At 36.8% G+C, this 21904-nt stretch overlaps 1 protein-coding gene across 2 annotated transcripts in view; it reads left to right on the top strand.

Moving 5' to 3' along the window:
• LOC132114967 (paxillin-like) overlaps positions 1 to 21375 on the top strand; it is a 29793-nt gene extending 8418 nt beyond the window's left edge. Inside the window, exons 2-15 of one of the 2 annotated variants that reach the window (XM_059523377.1) lie at positions 9227 to 9435; positions 9913 to 9995; positions 10190 to 10329; positions 10456 to 10648; positions 10731 to 10866; positions 11378 to 12595; positions 13856 to 14122; positions 14294 to 14680; positions 15301 to 15447; positions 16813 to 16986; positions 17267 to 17348; positions 17655 to 17803; positions 18274 to 18572; positions 19927 to 21375. In XM_059523377.1, coding sequence (XP_059379360.1) covers positions 9227 to 9435; positions 9913 to 9995; positions 10190 to 10329; positions 10456 to 10648; positions 10731 to 10866; positions 11378 to 12595; positions 13856 to 14122; positions 14294 to 14680; positions 15301 to 15447; positions 16813 to 16986; positions 17267 to 17348; positions 17655 to 17803; positions 18274 to 18540 — 3452 coding nt within the window. In that variant the 3' untranslated portion in view covers positions 18541 to 18572; positions 19927 to 21375. The remainder of the gene's footprint in view (positions 1 to 9226; positions 9436 to 9912; positions 9996 to 10189; positions 10330 to 10455; positions 10649 to 10730; positions 10867 to 11377; positions 12596 to 13855; positions 14123 to 14293; positions 14681 to 15300; positions 15448 to 16812; positions 16987 to 17266; positions 17349 to 17654; positions 17804 to 18273; positions 18573 to 19926) is intronic. The other variant, XM_059523378.1, reaches the window with a different exon arrangement.
• The last annotated feature ends 529 nt before the right edge of the window (positions 21376 to 21904 follow it).

The raw sequence follows: 21904 nt of genomic DNA, 5'->3' as shown, positions 1-21904 counted from the left end.
ATGACTGTTTCTCGAATATCGAGGAGTTCAACACGGATTCACAAACGCTTGCTCTTGATAGATGAATCAGTGTCCGGTTTATTTGGCTCAGCTGACTCCACTGATCACAACCTGTAAATATGATCAATTATAGATGTTTATATTTTCAATCGAGCGTTCAAAATACAGAACTGTGGAAATAGGAATATCGTTTCCGACACGAGCTGAACACGGTGGACCAATCACAACAGACTGGGCCATCTGACCAATCAGAGCAGCAGAGGTGGAAAGAGTACAAAAATATTCTACTCAAGTAAAAGTACCATTACATTAATGAAATTTTACTTAAGTACAAGTAAAAGTACCAGTCTAAAAAATCCACTCAAGTAAAAGTAAAAAGTAGCTCATTTAAAATTTACTCAGAGTAAAAATTACTTAGTTACATTTTAACCAGTGGGAGGGAGTCAAAATGGGACAGGCCAAGGGTGTCAAACTCAGTTCCTGGAGGGCCACAGTCCTGCACAGTTTAGATTTAACCCTAATTAAACACACCTGATCCAGCTAATCTAATCATTTAGGTTTATTTGAAAACTACATGATATGTGTGCTGGAGCAGGGTTAGGGCTATGGCCCTCCAGGAACTGAGTTTGACACCCCTGGGATAGGTCTATTAATCTCAAACTAGTAGTTTTTAATTAAAGGAATCAGTTATTTAGAATAATAAAACATTTGGGCTGTTATCTGGCAAATCAGTATCAACAAACTCATCTTTTCAATACAGAGGAAATGCAAAAGCTTCATCGGACGTGGCATTTAGATGTATTACACTGTTTAGTGCAGGACAAGAATGCATTTAACCTGCAGTTACAAATGCATGAATAATGTTTTGATATACAAGATATAAAATGTTGAATACTCATTTGAAATTATAAAAACTTAATTATAAAAAAAAAAAAAAAAAAAGATACTTTAAATGTGAAATTAAAATGGCCAGTATGTGTCAGCAAGTCACTGTTAATAAGTGAGTCATTGCGATTGAACCAAATCATTTAAACAATCATCATTTAAAAAAAATTTAAAGTTGATTCATTCAGAAACGAAACACTGTCATGTTGCTCAGAGATGCAAAATTTTGCTTTGGTGGCTGTGTTTGGAATAAATTTTTGTTGTAGAAATAGAGCAAAAACAATGGCAATATGGTGTCTAAAACGCAAGTATCTTAGTTTACTGTCCTGTTGTAAAAAAAATAAATAAATATATATATATATATCAGTGGCGGCTGCTGGTCTTTCAAAGAGGGGAAGCTAATTTTCGGCCTACATTATAACCCTCTGATGGTCTTCATTTGTAGTGACACTCGGGGTCTTTTTGACCCCAGACAATAACATTTCATTTTGTAATAGTAAAATATTTAAATTTTTTACAAATATAATTTTACTCTGTTCATTTATGTTTTTACTAAACTTTGTACAGTTTTTGGAGGATTTAAATCTTTTACATTTCTATAAATAAATAAATATTTATTTAAATAGGCTTTTTTTTTTACAAAAAAAGAAAAAAGCATTTCAGGTAAAATTCACTTCATAAAAGACCCAGATTTTTAACTTTCATACATGGGGATACCATGGATAATTTTATAAGGTTTAATGTAAGATTTTTGCCCATTTTTGGGGAAATTCAGTTTAAAAATTGTAATAAATCACTAGATGGCTATAGTGTGTGTGTGTGTGTGTGTGTGTGTGTGTGTGTGTGTGTGTGTGTGTGCGCGCGCACATTTTCAATCTGTCTTAGTTACCAATTTAATTTTGTGGTGGTTCTGCATTTTACAAATATCAAGAAATATTGCCGCAGTTTGTCTTTCGAATACACTTGAGAAATCCGCGATCATGGGACTGAGCGTGAAACAGCTTCACCGACTTCTTATGGTGCAGACCGCTGTCAGTCAAAAGGAGATCGACAGATCCTCCAATCATCACGCGGAAGCCCAGTCTTCATTCACCTCCAGAGACGCTGAGCGTCCGTGGGCGGGACATAATCGCAGCATTTATCCAATGACCGTCTAGCTTCGGAGCACTGAAAAAAACTGTTCAAAGCAGCCCCATCGAAGTCAATGGACGCTCGGCTTCAACAGGGAAATGCACTGTGACGCTACGGGAATGTATGAGAAGAAAATCGAGTCAGCCGACATGTAGCTGATTAACACAATACATAATACACAATAGTACATATTTGACCGTTGGGTTTTTTTTTTTTTACATTAGAGGGGAAGCTGAGCTTCCCTTGCAGTCTTAAAGAAATCCCCACTGATCTATATATATATATATATATATATATATATATATATATATATATATGTGTGTGTGTGTGTGTGTGTGTGTGTGTGTGTGTGTGTGTGTGATTATGATTTTTAGAGGAAAAGACAGCATTCTTTGTGTGATTTGATTCTAAATGATTTTGATTGATTTCATTCTAAATGCATTTCAACAGACTGAATCACACAGTGAAAGAACACTCTAAATGCGCGCGTACATCATTAAAACAACAATTATGATATTATCGCAGACAATATATATCGCACACTCCGCACCAGTCTTTTTGGCTAATTTGTGCAAAACCTCTTGCTAAAATGTCAAAGCATCATTTTAACCACCAATGCAATGACGCAATTATTTAGCTCACCTCTATATGCTTACGTGGGGTTGATGTCTTGTCGAGATTTTATAAACTGCTAGTTTGGTCTCCCTAGGCAAGCACAGCATACACAGCATAATAGAGCATACATATGGCCAGGGGTTCACTTCATTTCCTTCGAGTTCAACTTTAGAATATGACGGGGTTTCGTTTTCAGCGGTGTCTGCACCACTAACGCCTGTTTTCTCCGTCTGCATCTTTCTTGTGATTTTAGCGCCAGTTTGCCCTCCTGCCCATTATTTACTGACATAGCTTCCAGGGAGCGATTTTTTTTTTACTCAGTAATTAATGTGTTTTAAAATGTAGCGAAGTACAATACTTCAAACAAAATATACTTAAGTAAAAGTACAATTACAGATTAAAAAAAATACTTAAAAAAGTAGAAGTACACAAAAAAGCTACTCAATTACAGTAACGCGAGTAAATGTAATTCGTTACTTTCCACCTCTGCAGAGCAGAGTAGCCACACTGAAAGGCGGGGTTTAGAAAGACTGAATCTAGAACTGCTTCGAACGAATCATTCGAGAATCACTGGAAAATTAGATGATCAATGCATGTTTTGAGAAACAAAAGCATTTTTTGTCCTTGCATGCTTGTAATCCTACTGTAGGAGACTCTCAAAACAATATTAGGAAGCTTAACAATGGCATAGTGAGGCACTTTTGTCTTTGACCAATATATAACCAGCCACTTAGTTTGTCAAGGTGCATTCTGGGATTGCCTTCTCGGAGGATAGGCTAAAATGAGGCATCTCAGAAAGCAATATGATTACGCTGCTTGCGCACAAATGATGCTTTCAAATTCTGTATGTTAAAAGTGTGTAGCGTACGATGGGAGGAGTTTGGTTGGCAATCTGTTGGTGTTTAATCCAGTCTGACAGTGACATCATGGACTGGAGATCTTGCGGTGGACCTGTAGTGCTTTCACGGTTTCTGGTATTTTTAAATATGGGTGGGTGGGATCATTCCAGTGGAATAAACACCAGTCATTGTGAGGCTGCGAGCGCTACATTCCTCTCGCGGTGTCACAGTTCAGCCCACACGCCCCCTGCCTGTCCTCCTTCTCTCTCTCCCTCTCTCTCCCTCTCTCTCTCTCTCTCTCTCTCTCGCTCTCCGTCCTCTATAGTGTTTCTTTGGCAGCTCTCTGATGGAATGTGTGGAATTCCTTGCTCGGAGTCTAAGTAGGAAAGCGATAAAGTGGGAAACTGCCTCATTTATGAATAATACAATGAAAAACGACTCTCTGCAACACTTTATACTGTGTGTTCCTTGTTAGTGTCACACCAATCATCATATTATTATGATTTCTGGAGATCATGTGACACTGAAGACTGGAGGAATGATGCTGAAAATTCACCTATGCATCACAGGAATATTTTTTTTTATTTCTTTTTTATATATATAACATATTCACTTAAAACTTTTATTTTAAATTGCAGTAATATTTCACAGTAGTACTTATTGTATCTTTGATCAAGTAAATGCAACCCTAATGAGCAGAAGAGACTAAACTTTTTTTTTTTTTCTTACCACCCATAAACTTTTGTATTGTAGTGTATATGTTGTTTAATTTTTGTTGTTTGCTTGTTTTTTACAAACTGAGTTACATGTTAAAATATTTATTTTGCTGCATCTCAGAGTTGTTTAACCCAAAAATATTCCAGTATGACATTTAGTAACCCTAAGAATGTCTTCAAAAGCGGAAGTTAGGCTTCACACCCGTTTGCTTTCTTAATCACATGAACTAGCATTGGTTTTGAATGTTCTGATGAAATGAGTCTCAGAGCCTCCCTGACTCAATACTGACACACGTTGGTGAAGTCAGTGAAGCTGTGGCATTGACATTTAACACAAGAGCCAGCTTGCAGTCCTGTAGAGAGCTAACATTCACCAACAATCCTTCATTTTTCTGCTTTTACAAACCTGGCAACTCCCAAAACAGGATAGCCATGTGGTGTTCAGGATATCCTGTCTCTGCACTTACACCTCTGGGCCTTTTGTTCTAATGCACATTATAGCTAAAACACAGAAGGTGTTTCAACTTTTGAAAAATGAACTCTTTAAATGCACTTTTATCTCTCTTACTAGACACATTTTTATCTATCAATTAGAGTTATTTTTTTGAAATATTATAAATACTTTAATGTAGTTTAATTATTTATTCTTTTTCATTACTTAACCTGCTTGTGATATCTTTGTTTTATCTATTTGTTAGTTAACGCTTTATAACTCATTTTTTATTCATAATTAATTAAACCTTATTTTCAGTTAGGTTAGAGATTAGGATCCAAAAGACATGAAAATAAATGCATAAATGCACAAATATAAATGTGTTTATAAAATGTATATTTCAACAAAATTTTGAAATCAATACATCATTAAAATATGCTGTTTAAATATTGTATGTAACTCTTTTTAATTGAGTGTTGAATAATTAAATATTATTAAATAAGCTTTAAAAAAAAAAAAGCATTGCATTAGTCAGCTAAAAACCATTGGTCATCTTCACTGCTGTGGTTGAGGCATGTGTGGCATTGATTGTGTTTGTGCTGTTTAAAGTTGTAATGATTGTGGTGGGCCCTGAAGCCCTGAAGAGTTTATATTCACGACGTTTGCATTGACTGATCTCCATAAACGTCATGCAGTTAAACAGCCAGGGTTAACCGTGGATCTTGCTAGATGTTCTGCATTTCTTTGTGTGTGTATTGTGTAAATGTCTCACACCAGTGGTCTGTCCATGGACATTTTGCATGCAGTTTTTTTTAATTGACCACACCTAATATGCCTGATTTGTTTAGGGTGTCGGATTTAGACGTAGACGTGGGCATCGGAGGCCCACCGCAGTCCTGCTGGCATCAGCACACAGCAGACGTTTCTCAGGAAGAGGTTTCTGGGAGTAAAACATATTAACATATCCAACTGCCATTAAAGGAGCTGCATCCGCTGAGTTTCTCACATATTTCACCTGATAATGTGAAAGTCACAGTAAAGTAAGAGAAACAAAAAATGTACGTTTGGATATGATTTAGTTATTGGTTTATTTTATATCTATCTATCTGTCTGTCTATCTGTCTGTCTGTGATCTATCTGTCTATCTGTCTGTCTCGCTGTCTGTCTGTCTATACACACACACACATATATATATATATATATATATATATATATGTATATAAACATTAGTTGTTTATTCCAGTTAAAGTTTATTTTGTCTCACACACACATTTTTTTTTTTTTATACACACAATTTGATCATTTTTAACACTGCAAAGTGAATGAAAAGCAACCAACATGCCTGGAAGTTCATGCGTTTTAATTGTTTTGTTACATGTTTTATCCATAGCCTAATTCCCATATACTTCCATTGTATTATTTCATAGTTTTATGGTTATGACTTCACTGGAATGCAAGATATAGTCATAAACAGAATGTTTAGACACTGCATGTGTTTGAGGGCAGGACAGGGTTAATGAATGGTGTCTGCTGTGTGTGCACCCCCCTCTGACACACACACAAACACACACACACACACACACACACACTCGTGTACTAACACTCAGGTATGAGGGAATGTTGGGATACATTCTGGAATCCGCTCTCGTTCCCGTGAGTCCATGTTTCTGTTCTTTGCTCTGTGTAGGCAGCTTTAATGCATCGCGTGTTTGTGATCTGTTTTGACCCCTGGTTAACTTCTAAACCAGGACAGTAGCAGACAGTACTCCATTTCACTGTTAAAAATACAGTGAATTCAAGAAAGAGACATTTAGATGCTGTTTCTGTTTCCAGTTTACTAAAATACTAACCAAGTTAATGTTTTTTGCCAGTTTTACTGAGTCCATGACTCGTTGTTTGATTTCTGAAAAAGGGTCTTCTAGAAATACATTTGAGTCCATTATTAATGCATTATAAAAAATCATTTAGATTCAGAATGATTTGTGAATGATGTTTAAAGTCATTCATGTTTTGATGGATTAATGAATCATTCCGACTGGTTTGTTCTTTTGAATGAAACAAATCAGTCATAACTCTTTTAGAACTGAGCGTAAATAGAACAAGCTGACATTAGAATTTTGTTGTTTTGTGGTGTGTGTTTTCGTGTGAACTTCATGTGAAAGTACAAACATGTCCTTTGTTATATTTAGCATAAATGTAACAGTAGCATGCATGCATATTTATGCATTTAATGCAAAGTTTCTGTTGGTGGCTCAGTGACTATATTAACTTTGCAAGCATGTCAATTTGCTAATACTCTAATGAGAGTTAGTTGACATGTAGCTGCAACAGAATGTCTGATTGTAAAAGTGTAACACTGTATAACAAAATAATTCAACCCAAAGATAATTTCAATAATAAATAACCATTAAATAATGCTTATTTTTGCATATTCAGTGAGTAAAATACTGTAGAAATAAAGGATGATCTCATTTAATTATGTATTTTATTCTAAATATGATGGATGCAAACAATATAATTAAAATTATTATTATTATAACATCAGTGCACGATCTACTATCATTTGCACACTTTCATTTTACTTTCACTTTCAAATAATTTTTCATTCAGCTGTGAATATTGCACTTTTTATAAGCAAATATAATTTCAGTCTTTCTAGTTAAAAATTTTACATTCAGTGTGTTGCTTTCTGTTTTATTGTAATTATTTGTGAAATTAACCAGTGATTTCATAAATAATTATTGAATAAAATGATTAATATAATAAATTAGTAAATAAAAGGAGATTGTTTCAACACAAATTCTTTTTTTTAATAGCAATTAAACTGCTAGGTTTAAATCTAAAAAATAACTGCTAAATTATTTTATTAAGTAATACTTCTATTATTACACCATTTAAAATATTTTTGGACACTAAATAAAACCAAAACTTTTGAAGTAGGTTTTACATGAAAATACAATTTCTGTCTTGCTGTTTCAGAATGTCATGTTTAATTCACGGCGTTTGAATTTCATTTTTGTGTTATTTACTAGCAATTTTCTGAGTGAAAATTGTTTCTATATTTTTTTCCATTTAGTAAATCCCGAAATGAAACATTCTAACAAAGCCATATTTTAAGTATGATTAGATTGGTCCCATTCAAAGACACTGTAAAACATTAAATGCACAGTGATTGATCTCTGTCTATAATGGGTCGTACTGTGACATGTGGCAACTGTAGACAACCAGTCTATACTAAAAGTGGGCACAACGGTGTCAAGATTCAACACTTAATTGCTCCTGTTAAACTCAACAAAGCAACAACAGCATTTGCAGACCGGACTGTAGTTTTCTGCTCGATGTTGGATGATTTAAACGTGTATTTATGTATCTCATCCCTACAGTAGTGGACTGAACACTTGTAATTCTGTCACAGTTCCTCATATCGAGGGTCTGTTCCTGAGGGGCAGATCGTGTTCATAGCTCAACTCTTACTGCAGGACCAGAACGAGTATGGTGACATAAGCTCAGCGTGACGGATGTGTTGACAAGGTCTCTGCGGTCCGTCACAACAGGCGTTTATCTGCCAGCTGACACGACCCAGACATAACGACCGAACCGAGTTGAATTAATGTCATAGTTAAGGGCTGTTGAATGATGTAATGCAAAAAGTGGACTACCTATATCCCCTCTTGTGTATTTCAACTGAACTGAAGCAGTTTTCTGTTTAGTTTCTGTGAGAAAAGCCCCGTGGGAGGGTCTTTGGTTCTGGCGCTTACGGCTGCATCAGGACTGGCATAGCTGCTGCTGAAGGACTGTATTTAGTAACATGAATGAGGATGCTTCGAAAGACTGGAATGTCTGACCGACTCAAACAAGCAAACATCATATCTGTGTTTGGAGACACACACTCTATCTCTCTGCTGGAGAGGAATATCATGCAAATTAATCTTATTTTTATGCCTGTTGTTCTTTGAGACTTTACTCTTTGATTATGTCTCTATCTGCATTAGAGTTTTTTATTATGGAAAATTATTATACTCCTTCGCAAACATAGAGTACCATTCAAAGATTTGGGGTTGGAAGGATTTTTTTCTTTTTTTTAAATGTATCTTTAGAAATTCATACTTTTATTATTTATTATTAAATTGATAAAAAGTGATATTAAATAAATGTATAATTTTACAAACGATTTCTATTTCAAATAAAATTGTCAAATTATTATTATATTTATTTTTATTTTTTTTACTTTATTCATCAGATAATATTGAACAATAAATTGTGTCATGATAATATTTCTCAACCATATAAACTGTTTCTATTGTATTTTTGATCAAATAAATGCAGCTTTGGTAAGCATAAGATATTTAAAAAAAAATTGACCACAGTTTTTTGTTTTGAATGAAAGTGTATTTGTGAGTTTTACTTTAAAGGGAAAGTTTTCTTTGAAACAAATGAGTTTGATGTAATACTGACAGCAAAACAGACTTTTATATTATGATAGTCAGAGGGAGAGCAGCAAAAGTCATGCAAAACAAAACCTGACTAACTTTGAAAGGAGTTTATTCTTTCCTTGAAGTAACTTGAGGAAAAGTGCAATAAAAATGTGTTTCTTTTTTTTTGCACAGATGCATTGCTTGCGGATCTTGAGTCTTCCACAGCCCATATCTCCAAGTGCCCAGTGTTTCTACCCGAGGAGACGCCATATTCCTATCCCACTGGTGGACACCTTTTCCAGGATGAATCTCCTCATCCGCCCCTGCCCCCTCCTCCCTCAGCTGAGGCCCTGAACGGGTCGCTGTCCCCGCAGCAGGACTCCCAACACTCCTCACAACAGGTTCAGCACAAACTATCTTAGGACTTTCCAAAATAGTTAGTCATATGTAATGTCAACTTCAACACTTGTTCATGGTCCTCTGATTAAAGATGACCGATTTTTTGGATAATGGTCACCTGACATGCTGGACAACAACTGAAATATTGCATATTTTTAATTTAAATTTTATATGTAATTATTATTATTTTTCTTTTACAAAACATAATGATTTACTTTTCATAAACTCACAAGCCCAATACAGTTCCCTAGAAACCCTAGTTTATGAAACCTTGTACTAAGTAAAGAAAAAATTCATAAATGAAATGAAAATTCATTATAATTTGAAAAATTACTGAAATAAACCTGCAGTATGAAAAATTATTAACATTAACTCCTTTTGGACTGTGGCACGCCAGTAAAGAGTTAGTGATGCATTACTTTTGTAATATAGATTTGCATAAAAGTTATGGATTTTGGTTTTCTTGTGTTGAAACTCAGTCTCTGGGCTCTGGTCATAAAAGCACGTTGTCTCGGGACAGCAGTCCACCAGCCTCGCATACAGAAGAAGACCACGTTTATAGGTGAGTTACAGTATCACCGATAAGAATTGACTGATAATATAAGACTGATAAACTAATACTGATATTGGCCAAGTAAAACAGGTATTAGATATTTGTCATTCTATGATGTGAGCCACTATAATATCCCTTCCTTTGACCCATGACCTGGTATTATGAAAAATGAAACTTTAAATGGACCACTTCTATTGGTCTAGTTTTCCTAACAAGCAGAAGCGTTCAGACTCTTCGGCCACAGCTATGACTTCTGCTCTGGGCAGCAACTTGTCTGAACTGGACCGCCTTCTTCTGGAACTCAATGCTGTACAGCAAAATGCCCCATCTTACTCCACAACAGGTAAACATGAAGAGACACTTAAGGCATTCCAAAAAATGAATTACCATGCATGAATATACTGCTTTGATTATGGCTAAAGACATAAAAAAAAACAAGTAATGGCACTTTGAAACTTCCTCTCTGTAGAAGATGCTGCACCTCCATTGCCGCCCTGCAGTGTTGCCCACTATATCCAGGAAAATGGAGCCCACCCAGGCATCACACTGACACCGGCAGCCCAGGACAAGCCTCAGAGGAATGGTACGAAGGAGACAGAAGATGGCCGTTCCACTGTAGAAAGTCTCCTTAATGATTTGGAGAGCTCTGTGCCTTCCCAAACGTAAGACCACTCTCAACTCTAGATGGAGAAACATGGATTTACATTGTGGGTTTTAATGGAATAATGTAATGTGTGTAAACAGGCCAAACCCCTGTGCTCTGACGAGAGAATTGACGGACGGACAGGTGGACACAGCTTTCGAGCAGCAGGGCAGAATATCAGCAACCTCCGCTACACGAGAACTAGATGAGCTCATGGCCTGCCTGTCAGATTTTAAGGTGCAGAGCAATGTGAGTGTGTGTATATGTGTGCATGTGTGACATGGAATGGCTTTAGTGGGACAGAAGCAAGTGAGTTGTGTCTGGGAATGTGTGCTGAATTATGTTGTTTGGGTGGTCTATTTTCAGGACTTACAGCTTGACAGTCTGAACTGTGTTTCCCAAAAATGTCATAAGCAGTTTGTTGAGACCATTGGTGCCAATGGTGTCTACAATCTTCTTGGGCTTATGGCGCTATTGGGAAACACTACCCTGGCCGGTCTTCATCTGACCATCACAAACTTTACCACTTTATTTATTTACAAATCTGTTTCTGCTTGTCTATGTGTTTTAGCTTTAATTTCATCTCATTACTTTAACATTTTGTCCACAATCTGTTTGGTTATTTCCTCAGCTATTCTGTACTTCTCATTAAAGTTATTTATTAATTACTTCTCATTCTCTGCCTTCCTTAATCTGTCAATCTCTTCTGTTTCTCCTTTTTCCCCTGTCCCTCCTTTATGTCCTCCAGCCAAGTTCACTGGGTTCCCTGAACTCTGAGTTAATGTTTGAGCAAACTACTACAGTTGCTGAAATCCACCCTCCCCCTACAACTGCCGTGTCCAAATCCCTGTCCCCTAATTTTACCCAATATTATCCAAGTCTCTCCCCTCTTTCAAACTTTGAACTGCACATTGTGGAGTATTCCGGTGAACCGGGGGCTGCACCTCAACCATCGAGTGTTGTCCCAAAGCCTTACTCTCAACTGTCTCCACCTGTACCATCCAGTCCTCGTTTTTCTCCAGTACCTGACCTGGGCTTGGATTCTTCCATTGAGGTTTCTGCTTCCCTGCTCTCCTCCCAGGTGGAGTCTCTAGTGGTTCTGTCTCAGACTATAGCCACGACTTCCACATCTGGAGGTGGGGACATTTGTAGTATCAGAGAGAGAAGTCCTTGTGCCAAATTGCCAAACACTGGGCTGAAGTCCTATTCACCTATCATCAAGTCTCCTAGCCCAACAAGTGCCCCAGCGGTCAGCAGAACCAATGAAAGAGTTAGTCCATTGTTGACACCAGCATCTATTCATCTGTATCTCTGTAGCTCTGAAGCAAAACCTATGAGTCCAGTGCCATCTCTTCCCAGATCTCCTCTTCCTGCAGTCTCTGAATCACCATCTCGGTCTCTTCCCAAAGCTGTTTCAACCCCTCTTATCCTGTCCTCTTCTTCATCTGTAGTGGTTCCCAAGTCCCCAAGCCCAAAACCATTACCGGGACAGTCTGATTCAACTGTTTCTCTCAAACCCCTTCCTCCCACTTGGCTTAAATCAGCAACCTATGAGCCATCTCTTGATGATGCCTTGGATAACCTTCTTGCCATGAGCTTCAGCAGGCCTGAGAACGAGACTCCAATCACAGCATCAACTGCCTCACAGCTTGCTTCAGAAGTTTATGACGAGACAATAGTTGCAGCAGATCGCAGCAACATTGATCCTGACACTCACACAGAGAGTGAAGTTGGGGATGGCCTCTTGGAGGATCAGTCGGACTGCAGGAGTGATCTTGACTGGGCTGACATTGAACTGAAGATGGCCTATGAAGGACCTGATGGCTCCTTGACCCCCATGACTGAGGCAAGCTTTATGGATGACTCCCTCACTCCGTCATCTTGCCCTGGAACCCCAGATGCCCAGATGGACATTCCCATGCTCCATATGGCTGGCACGATAGACAGGATCTCAGCCTCTGGACACGTATGGATAGGACTGTGATGCTTGTTGATTGGAATGCTGTGTAATTTGGTTTGGAGTTATTTCAGACAAGTCTTGCAGTGGTTTGATAGCCAGCATCTAAATAAATGGTGTCCAATTTTGCTCCTGGAAAGCCACCTTTATGCCTAATTAACCCTCTGGAGTCGGTTAACGAATATACGCGTTATGAGTCATTTTCTCCTGATAACCCCGAAAAAAACTTAAATTACACTTTCTGAACTGTGCAGGTGGAAATGTGCAGGAAAGTGGCGGTCCGGGAGCAGAACTGAACATGCCTAAATGAAACCTGTTAGTCCGATGGTTGAAAGTCATAGTCTTTAATCTTCACTCTGAATTACAGTGTTATTCTTCGTCTAATTGTTTAGTTTACACTCCATTTATGGTAAATTGTAATTGTAAGAACTTGTATGTTGCTGTGTCTGCACTTGATAACCGGTGGTACCAATGGTACATTGTGCACTTGATAACTAACAGTAACTTAAAGGGATACTCCACCCCAAAATTAAAATTTTGTCATTAATCACTTTACCCCCATGTCGTTCCGAACCTGTAAAAGCTTAGTTCGTATTCAGAACACAATTTAAGATATTTTTGATGAAAACCGGGAGGCTTGTGACTGTCCCATAGACTGCCAAGTAAGTTACACTGTCAAAGTCCAGAAAAGTATGAAAGACCTCATCAGAATAGTCCATCTGCCATAAGAAGTTAAACGGTAACGTTTAAATGAAAACAATGAAGTGACGAGAATACTGTTTGTAAGCTAAGAAAACAATTCCTTTGTCCACATGGATGCAAATGTGGAGAGACACAGAGGAGACTTGACAAAGGAATTGTGGAATAAAGTTGTTCTTTTTGTTTTCTTCGCTTACAAACAGTAAGTTCTCAGCGCTTCATAAAGTTACGGTTGAACACTGATTGCAGATGGCTATTCTGATGATGCTTTTCATACTATTCTGGACCTTGACAGTGTAACTTACTTGGAAGTCTATAGGACTGACATAAGCCTCTCGGTTTTCATCCAAAATATCTTAAATTGTGTTCCGTAGACGAACTAGCCCTTTAAAAACCAGTGCTAACCACCACCATGTATGCAACTCCTAACTATTTTATGCTAACTGATTTTGCACCTGAATGGCATCCGAATGCTTCCCTAGATCCCTGCTTGTCTTTATTGGTTTCTTTGGACAATAATAAACCATTCTTGAGGCATGTGGCATCTCAAGGAGTTTGTACTGCTCCCAGATCAAATCAGTTATTAGACGTACCAAGGAGATTCAAAACGTCCACCCCATGTACCGAGATGGCCTGATACGTGGGAAGATGGGCCCCCTGATTTTCCACAAGAGCAACTCCCAGGACCGGCTCATTGAGGAACTGCAAGGCAAGCTGGGAATTGCCCATAAGGATCGTCCAAAAAAGCAGCAGCCAGATGATTGGCTCACAGAAGGCGTCATTGTCATGTCCAACCCCAAGCGCTTACGGGAAGACCACAACAGGGAGGTGGATAAGGTAGACGGGAAGGATCTACGGATTCAGCAAATTCTGTTTCCATTAAATTCCTGTAAAATACTTTAGCTTAATTGCATTGAAGTTTCTCTTTAATCACCTGCTTCTTTCTTCTTCATTCCTACTTTCCATCTTTTCTCTCTCTTCTTCTGTCTTATCGGTGTCTTCCTCTAGATAATCATACCTCCTGAGTCTCCTCTTCCACAGAGGAAGGTGATTCCACCTCCCCAGTCTCCCCCGATCGCTCGCCCCCCTCCCCCTGCTGAAGAACCAAAGCGCCCCCCTCTGGTCAGATTAGCTCCTGTCCCTGTACCTCCACCCCCACCACCTGCCCCCTCTCCACCTCTAAGAGAACTCACGCCTCCTCCCCAGCCAACACCACCTCCAGTTCCATCCAAGCCCCCGACCCCTGAACCTGTGGAGGTTCCAGCTCCTTTCCCAAAGCCCAACCCTGCACCCCACCCCACACCCACCCCACCACTTTCCCCTGTGGCCCCACCCAAAGTGCTGGTGTCAGTTGGCTGCCAGACGGAGTATGACCCGCTCTTCCCTCCACTGCAGGTGCAGACGTGCTGTCATGCTGTCATTCTGTCCTACTGTCCTCTTTTAGAACAATCACAAAACTTCTTTGGATTTGTGATTTGTAAAGTGAATGTTGTGTGCTTGAGAGCTTAGAGATGTTTTGTGTGTGTGCTCAGCCTCCTACTCTGGTCATAAATATTAGATTAGATGAGCCCCAGGGAGAGTTTGAGACAAGCACTCTGTTTGAGGCTGCGTTGTATTGATTAGGTTTGTTAATATTTGCTCTGTGAATTATGTGATTGGATTACTAAATTATGTACTAAATTATGCTGTCATTAGTATTATAAAATCTTGAATACACTCACAGTTCGGTTTTGATGTATTCCATAAATTTTGTCCAAAATATGGGGAGACAAAAATGTAAATTGGGGACATTTTTCAATGTAGTGGGACACTGACAAAAATTAAACAGATTTTATATTTACGTGATCAAGAACTGTAACTTGAAAGAAAATAACATAATTTAGTAATTATATAACAATTCTGTTCCTTCAGACATTTTCATCTTATTGATCTTATTTTTTTAGGTGGTTGTGTGTCATTTTTTTGCATTGAAGAATTTGTTTTTATTCTGGATCTTTTGTTCTGTTTATATGTAGATTATGTCCCAGGGAAAGGGTCCGCAACCACAGGTTAATAAACTGGACAACATGCTGGGCAGTCTTCAGTCTGACCTCCACAAGCTGGGAGTGCAGACAGTTGCTAAGGGAGTGTGTGGCGCCTGCTGCAAACCCATTGTTGGCCAGGTGAGGAAGCCAAAGAGCTACAACACAAACACACAGAGGATTTTAGCTTTCAGCTAATAATAATAATGATACATTTTATTTGTAATGCACCTTTCTCAAACTTTAAAGCACTACAACGGTTACAGAAACTAAATAAGAAATAAAAACAAAGCATATAATATAAAAAAAAAATCAAAGATCAAAGTAATAGTTACAAATTAAAAGCTTTACTAAAAAGAAGTCTTAAGATGTTTCTTAAAACATTCAAGAGAAGAAGTATTCCTAGTAGATAACAGGTAATACAGTCTATAACTTTTTGTAATTACAATGAGGATGATGAAGGAGAGAGAGCCAGCAGAATGAAAAGAATGAGCGGGTATAGATGGTGTAACCAAATCATGGATGTAAACTGGAGCCAGCCCATGTTTTGCTTTAATAGCCAAAATAAGAATTTTAAAATCAATGCATGGTTGGCCTGGGAGCCAGTGCTGTTGCCGAAGCACAGGAGCAATGTGGTGGCTTGAAGATGTATAAGTCAAAACACGTGGTGCTGAATTGTCTATATATTTCATATTTGAGGTTAAAACTGTTACACTTAATAACATTAAGAATACCAATTAAATAAGATCTCAGTTTTAAAACAGTGAGCTTAACAAAGTTATGTTTCATCCATGCCTTAATTTCCAGCAAACAATCAGAGAGAGTAGAAGAGGCAGGAGCAAGAGAAGGTTAATATAAATCTGGATATCATCTGGATAACAGTGATAGCCTTCTGGATAATCTGCCTCAGAGGCAGCATATAAACACTAAATAAGATAGGACCCAAGACTGACCCTTGAGGCACACCATCACAATAACACCGTCTGAGATCTATTAGTACCCAGATAAAAAATTAGGAGTATCCTGAAAGGTAAGATTCAAACCAGTTAAACACAGTGCCCGAAATAGCAACCCATCTATAAAGTCTGTCCAGTAATATAGCAATGTGACATATTGTATCGAATGCAGCATTAAGATCTAGCAAAACCAAAATGCCACAAGCCCCAGAATCCACTATAATAAGTAGATAATTAATAACCCTCACTAGAGCAGTATGTCCAGACCTAAACCCGGATTGAAATGTTTCTAGAAGACTGTTCATAGGAAGACGATGTTGCAGTTGGCCAACAACCATACACTCAAGAACTTTCTCCAGAAAAGCTATATTTGAAATAGACCTGAAATTGGAAATTTCAGCAGTATCACTCCCTGACTTTTTAAGAACTGGCATGATTGCTGCCATTTAAAAGCGAAAAGAGACATTCTTAGTTAAGATTATATGCTGTGTGTCTAAGTAGACAGAGCTGGACACATCTAAACAAAAGATGTGTGTGTGTTTCGTTATAGGTGGTAACTGCCATGGGGCGCACATGGCATCCAGAGCATTTTGTGTGCACACACTGCCAGGAGGAGATTGGTTCCAGAAACTTCTTTGAGAGGGAAGGACAGCCATACTGCGAGAGAGATTACCATCATTTATTCTCTCCGCGCTGCTTCTACTGTAACGGACCCATACTGGATGTAAGAACAAACGATTTTTCATTCTGAACAGCAGATTAAGGACATTCAATATGTTTACTTAGTTGATGCAATTCATTTTTATATGTGGCCAGATTTGTGTTCAGTGCGAACAAAGCCAGTGTTTATTATGTCAGCCTTTATGCATTAATTTAGTGTCAATTCAATTGTAAGTATTTACTGTTTTTCATTAAGATTTTTGAGACACAAGCGGAAATCAGTTCCTGTGGTAATTGTCAGCTTGCTACGGATTATAAAAATCTAAATTTTTCTAACCTTACAGAAAGTGGTGACAGCGTTAGATCAAACATGGCATCCTGAGCACTTTTTCTGTGCTCAGTGTGGTGCGTTCTTTGGTCCTGAAGGTGAGTAAATGCTTACAGAAGGGTCTGTTTATGCATACACTTTGCATAAACATTTGCATTTAAAATACAAAAAGCATAATTGGTGCCCTTAAACCTAAAAGGGCGACAAAACAAATACTGAAATTAAAAAAGAACTCTGCACTCTGCTGACTCTACAATTTGTAATAAAATGAAACTTTTGGACTCCACTGTTGACTTCTTAAGCTAACAGGCACAGACGAAAAGCCACCAAACTCTTTTCTTTTGTTTTTATTATTGCATACTTGTTGCAAATACATCTTTGTTCCATTTATTTATTTTTTTTAGGATTTCATGAGAAGGATGGAAAGGCGTACTGTCGTAAAGACTACTTCGACCTCTTTGCTCCTAAATGTGGAGGCTGCGCTCGTGCCATCCTGGAGAATTACATCTCTGCCCTGAGTGCCCTCTGGCATCCTGAGTGTTTTGTTTGCAGGGTTAGTGTATGACAATGAAAGACCTTTCAATTTTTTAAGTGGTCGTTTGCTTTAGTTTTGAATATACATTTGGTCAGAAATTTTGAATAATTTAAATGTCTTTAATGTTTCTAGAAGTAGTTTCTTCTACTGCCTTCATTTGATTAAAAAATACAGTAAAAACAGAAATAATGTGAGTGTTAAATCAGCACGGTAGAATGATTTCTGATTGATCATGTGACACTGAAGACTGGAGTAATGATGCTGAAAATGTAGCATTGCATCGCAGGAATAAATTACATTTTGGAATATTCTACAATAGAAATTACTTATTTTAAATTGTAAAAATATTTCACAATATTATAGTTTTTTCTGTATTTTTAATCAAATAAATGCAGACTTGGTGAGATTTTTTTCCAAAACATAAAAAAAATTGTTTATAAGTAGTCATGTGGTTTTGTTGTGTGTGTGTGTGTGTGTGTGTGTTTCAGGAGTGCTTCACACCCTTCATCAATGGCAGTTTCTTCGAGCACGACGGTCAGCCGTACTGTGAGGTTCATTATCACGCCCGCCGCGGGTCACTGTGTTCCGGCTGTCAGAAACCCATCACGGGCCGCTGCATCACAGCCATGGGCAAGAAGTTTCATCCTGAGCATTTTGTCTGTGCCTTCTGCCTCAAGCAGCTCAATAAGGGCACCTTCAAAGAGCAGAACGACAAGCCTTACTGCCAGGGCTGCTTCATCAAGCTCTTCAGCTAGAAAGATGTTTGACTGACTGAGTGTGTGACTGTGTGTGTACACACTCCTATGAGTTCTTTTTAGAGAAAGTGTGTGAATGTTTTCTGCTCACTGGATGAGCTGGAGACACACTGTTTGATGATGAGAACAGTTCAGGAGGGATGATGGGAAATTTGTGCAGTGTGAATGTATGAGACACAATCAGTAGAGGTAAATGAAAACAGCTAAATGAGTGACAGGAAGTCACAAACGAATAACCAACTGGAGTCATTCATTACTGGTGACTTTCGTGAATGAATCCAGGTCATATATCAATCTGAAATCTGAAAGATAAGAAATTATATTTTTCAGTAAAAACATTTAAGCCATTTTAAGAAAAAAAAATTATATATATATATATATATATATATAATGTTGCATTGTGACATTACTTTCAGAAAAATTAGACACATTTTCTACCTTATTTTTCAATATTGTGTTACAAATAAAATCTAATTCTCATTACTGTAATATAATGAAATAATAATCTGTCCAATAACATTTTTTTTCATATAATTATTAGCAGTATTATTACTGTATTTTTTTTTTACTAATAATGTTCAGAATGTTGTTGTTGTTGTTTTTAAACTCAGTAAAACAAATAATACTATAAAATATTAATCCTTCATTGTTATTACTCCTAAAATAGGCTTGATTTTGTTTTACACAAAATATAATTTATTGTTCTTTCTTTTTATTTAGGTGTGAAATATGGCCCTGATATGTTTTTACTATGAAAGCATCTAGTTGCTGTATTTGCATAATTTTAGCGTTAAATTTCACCTCAAAGAATTGCTACTTTTAGTGCCTTGTTTTGTAACACAAGATATAACATGAAGTTTCTAATGAAGTTGTGAAGTTGTAGAGACTAAAGTTCAGATTATTCCTCATGAAGTCTGTGGAGTCATTTCTAATGATAAGTTTAATTATTACTGACATCTGGAGCCAATAGATACGAATGTATCCTACTGTTAATGCTCACTTCTGCCGCCGTCTTTGTGGAATTCACGGGAGTTTATGCATCTCATCTCAAAGTATTATTTTATTAAAGGAATATATGGAATTAAATACAATTTAAGACACAGGAAATCATTTCTACTTGTTCTTTCATTTCTTAAATCAAAGGCAACAACGTGTTTACAGTTTTCAAAGTATAACCACGACATGGGTTTCACTGTAAACACATATTTCCTTCATTTTTACTATCTGCTGTCAATAGAATATAATATTTAACCCAGAATATTCCAGACTAGTCCTGTTTATGAATTTTTGTAGTAAGAATGACTGATGATTCGAATGATTCGCTCGAAGGAATAGTTCACCCTAAAATAAATGTTTGCTGAAAATGTGTGTTTGTTTCTTCATCAGATTTGGTGAATGGGTGCCGTCAGAATGAGAATCCAAACAGCTGATAAAAACATCACAATAATCTACAGCACTCCGGTCCATCAGTTAACATCTGGAGAAGACAAAAGCTGTGTTTTTGTGAGAAATTGTAACTTTTTAACTGCTCGATCTGTGCATTTTTCTCTCCTAATTTAGACAAGACGGCATTTTCACTGCAGGAAAGAAGCGTTATTATGATTTGTTTCTTACAAACACAGTTTTTGTCTTCTCCAGATGTTAACTAATGGACTGGAGTAGATTATTGATGTTATTATCAGCTGTTTGGACTCTCGTTCTGACGGCACCCATTCACTGCAGAACATCCATTTGCTGAGACACTGATGCAATGCTACATTTCTCCAAACCTAATGAAGAAACTCATCTACATCTTGGATGGCCCGAGGATGAGCACTCTTTCAGCATATTTTCATTTTTGGGTAACTACTCCTTTAACAGAAATCAAAGATGTGATATTGTTCATCTAAATAGCTGTGACAATATTGTGCAATTCTCAACCCTTGATTTCAGTATGATTGCAAGTGAGTATCTGTTATTGTCTTGCTCATTCTCAGAGAAAATTTAAGACAATATTATAACTGCTGTATTATGATATTGTGAAATACTATACTAATTATTTTCTCTTTAAGATTATTATTTGGGGTTTTTTTTCAGCTTTTCATTAAAGTCTTAAGTGTCTTTCAATCTTGTTAAAGGGCGAGTTTTGAAAACTCGTTGTGTTATGAAGGAGTGACTCGATGAAGACTTTCTTATATTTTTAGAAATGTGTTGTCACTGGAAATAGAAGTGATTTTCAGATTAGGAATATTGAATATAAACAGTCCCTGGTGTGATTGCAAATTGCAAATATGATATGTTGGATTCATTGGACAAATACACCAGCAAGTGTTTAATACATGAAAGCTTTTATATGACCCAATGTGCCAGAGATCTGTACATGTCATTCTGTGTCATCCGCTGTTGAGACGACACTACTTTGAAAGTAGAAGACACTTGTTTTGATTTGATTCACTTTGAATATTCCTTCTTTGATAACTCAATTGTGAAAATCTGTCGCTGTTTTGTTTTGCTCCTAATCGCTATGTGTCAAAAAATATATACAGTATAATCTAGGGATCATATGATATCCTTATGTGTTTTAATTACACATTTACACTGGTCCAATGTTGTGCCTTTTGTTTATTTTGAAATTTTCTATCTTATAAATTGATCTGACGCTTTTCTATTTCTGTTCATAAATCATTATATTAGTGTCCATTTTCAAATATTATCATTTACTTAATGTGAAAACAGCTATGCATAATTTTTTTTTCTCTCTCTTGTAACACTGTCACATCTTGTTCTGTGAGTATTGGCTACTGTTTCAATTCATGCAGTTATATACAAATAAATTTGGTGGTTTAATGCACTGAATATTTTTTTTTCCTCCTGATGTTATCATTTAAATAATATTTTACATTTTACAATATTACATTTTGCCTTACAATATATTTTGTGTGTATGTATGTATATATATATATATATATATATATATATATATATATATATATATATATATATATATATATATTTAAGTGTCCCAAAAGAGGTGCCGGTACTCTATTATAGCCTATATATATATATGGGTGATTCTTTAATTGGAGATACATTTGAAGTCCGAAGCCATTTATTTTTAACAGCTTTACCAAAATTTTACTCCAAAAACACATTTTTATTTTTTTTTATTCTTTTTAAGAGTCACAAAATGTTAGAGTGTAAAACTAGAAAATATTTTATTTTAAAAGCTATTTCATGATGTTGAAAGTCATGATATCATACTGTCCTTAGTGGGTGGTACTTTTTTCAAACAAGGGTAAAATATGCATTAAACATGTTTTAAATTACAAATTTCAGGTTGGGGTTTTAATTATTTTTGTTTATAAATTATTATTGGTGACAGTTT

Source organism: Carassius carassius, chromosome 34, assembly GCF_963082965.1.
Source record: "Carassius carassius chromosome 34, fCarCar2.1, whole genome shotgun sequence".
Classification (NCBI taxonomy): domain Eukaryota; kingdom Metazoa; phylum Chordata; class Actinopteri; order Cypriniformes; family Cyprinidae; genus Carassius; species Carassius carassius.
The sequence above is the reverse complement of the archived record's forward strand: the minus strand, read 5'-3'. Positions and strand labels throughout refer to the sequence as shown.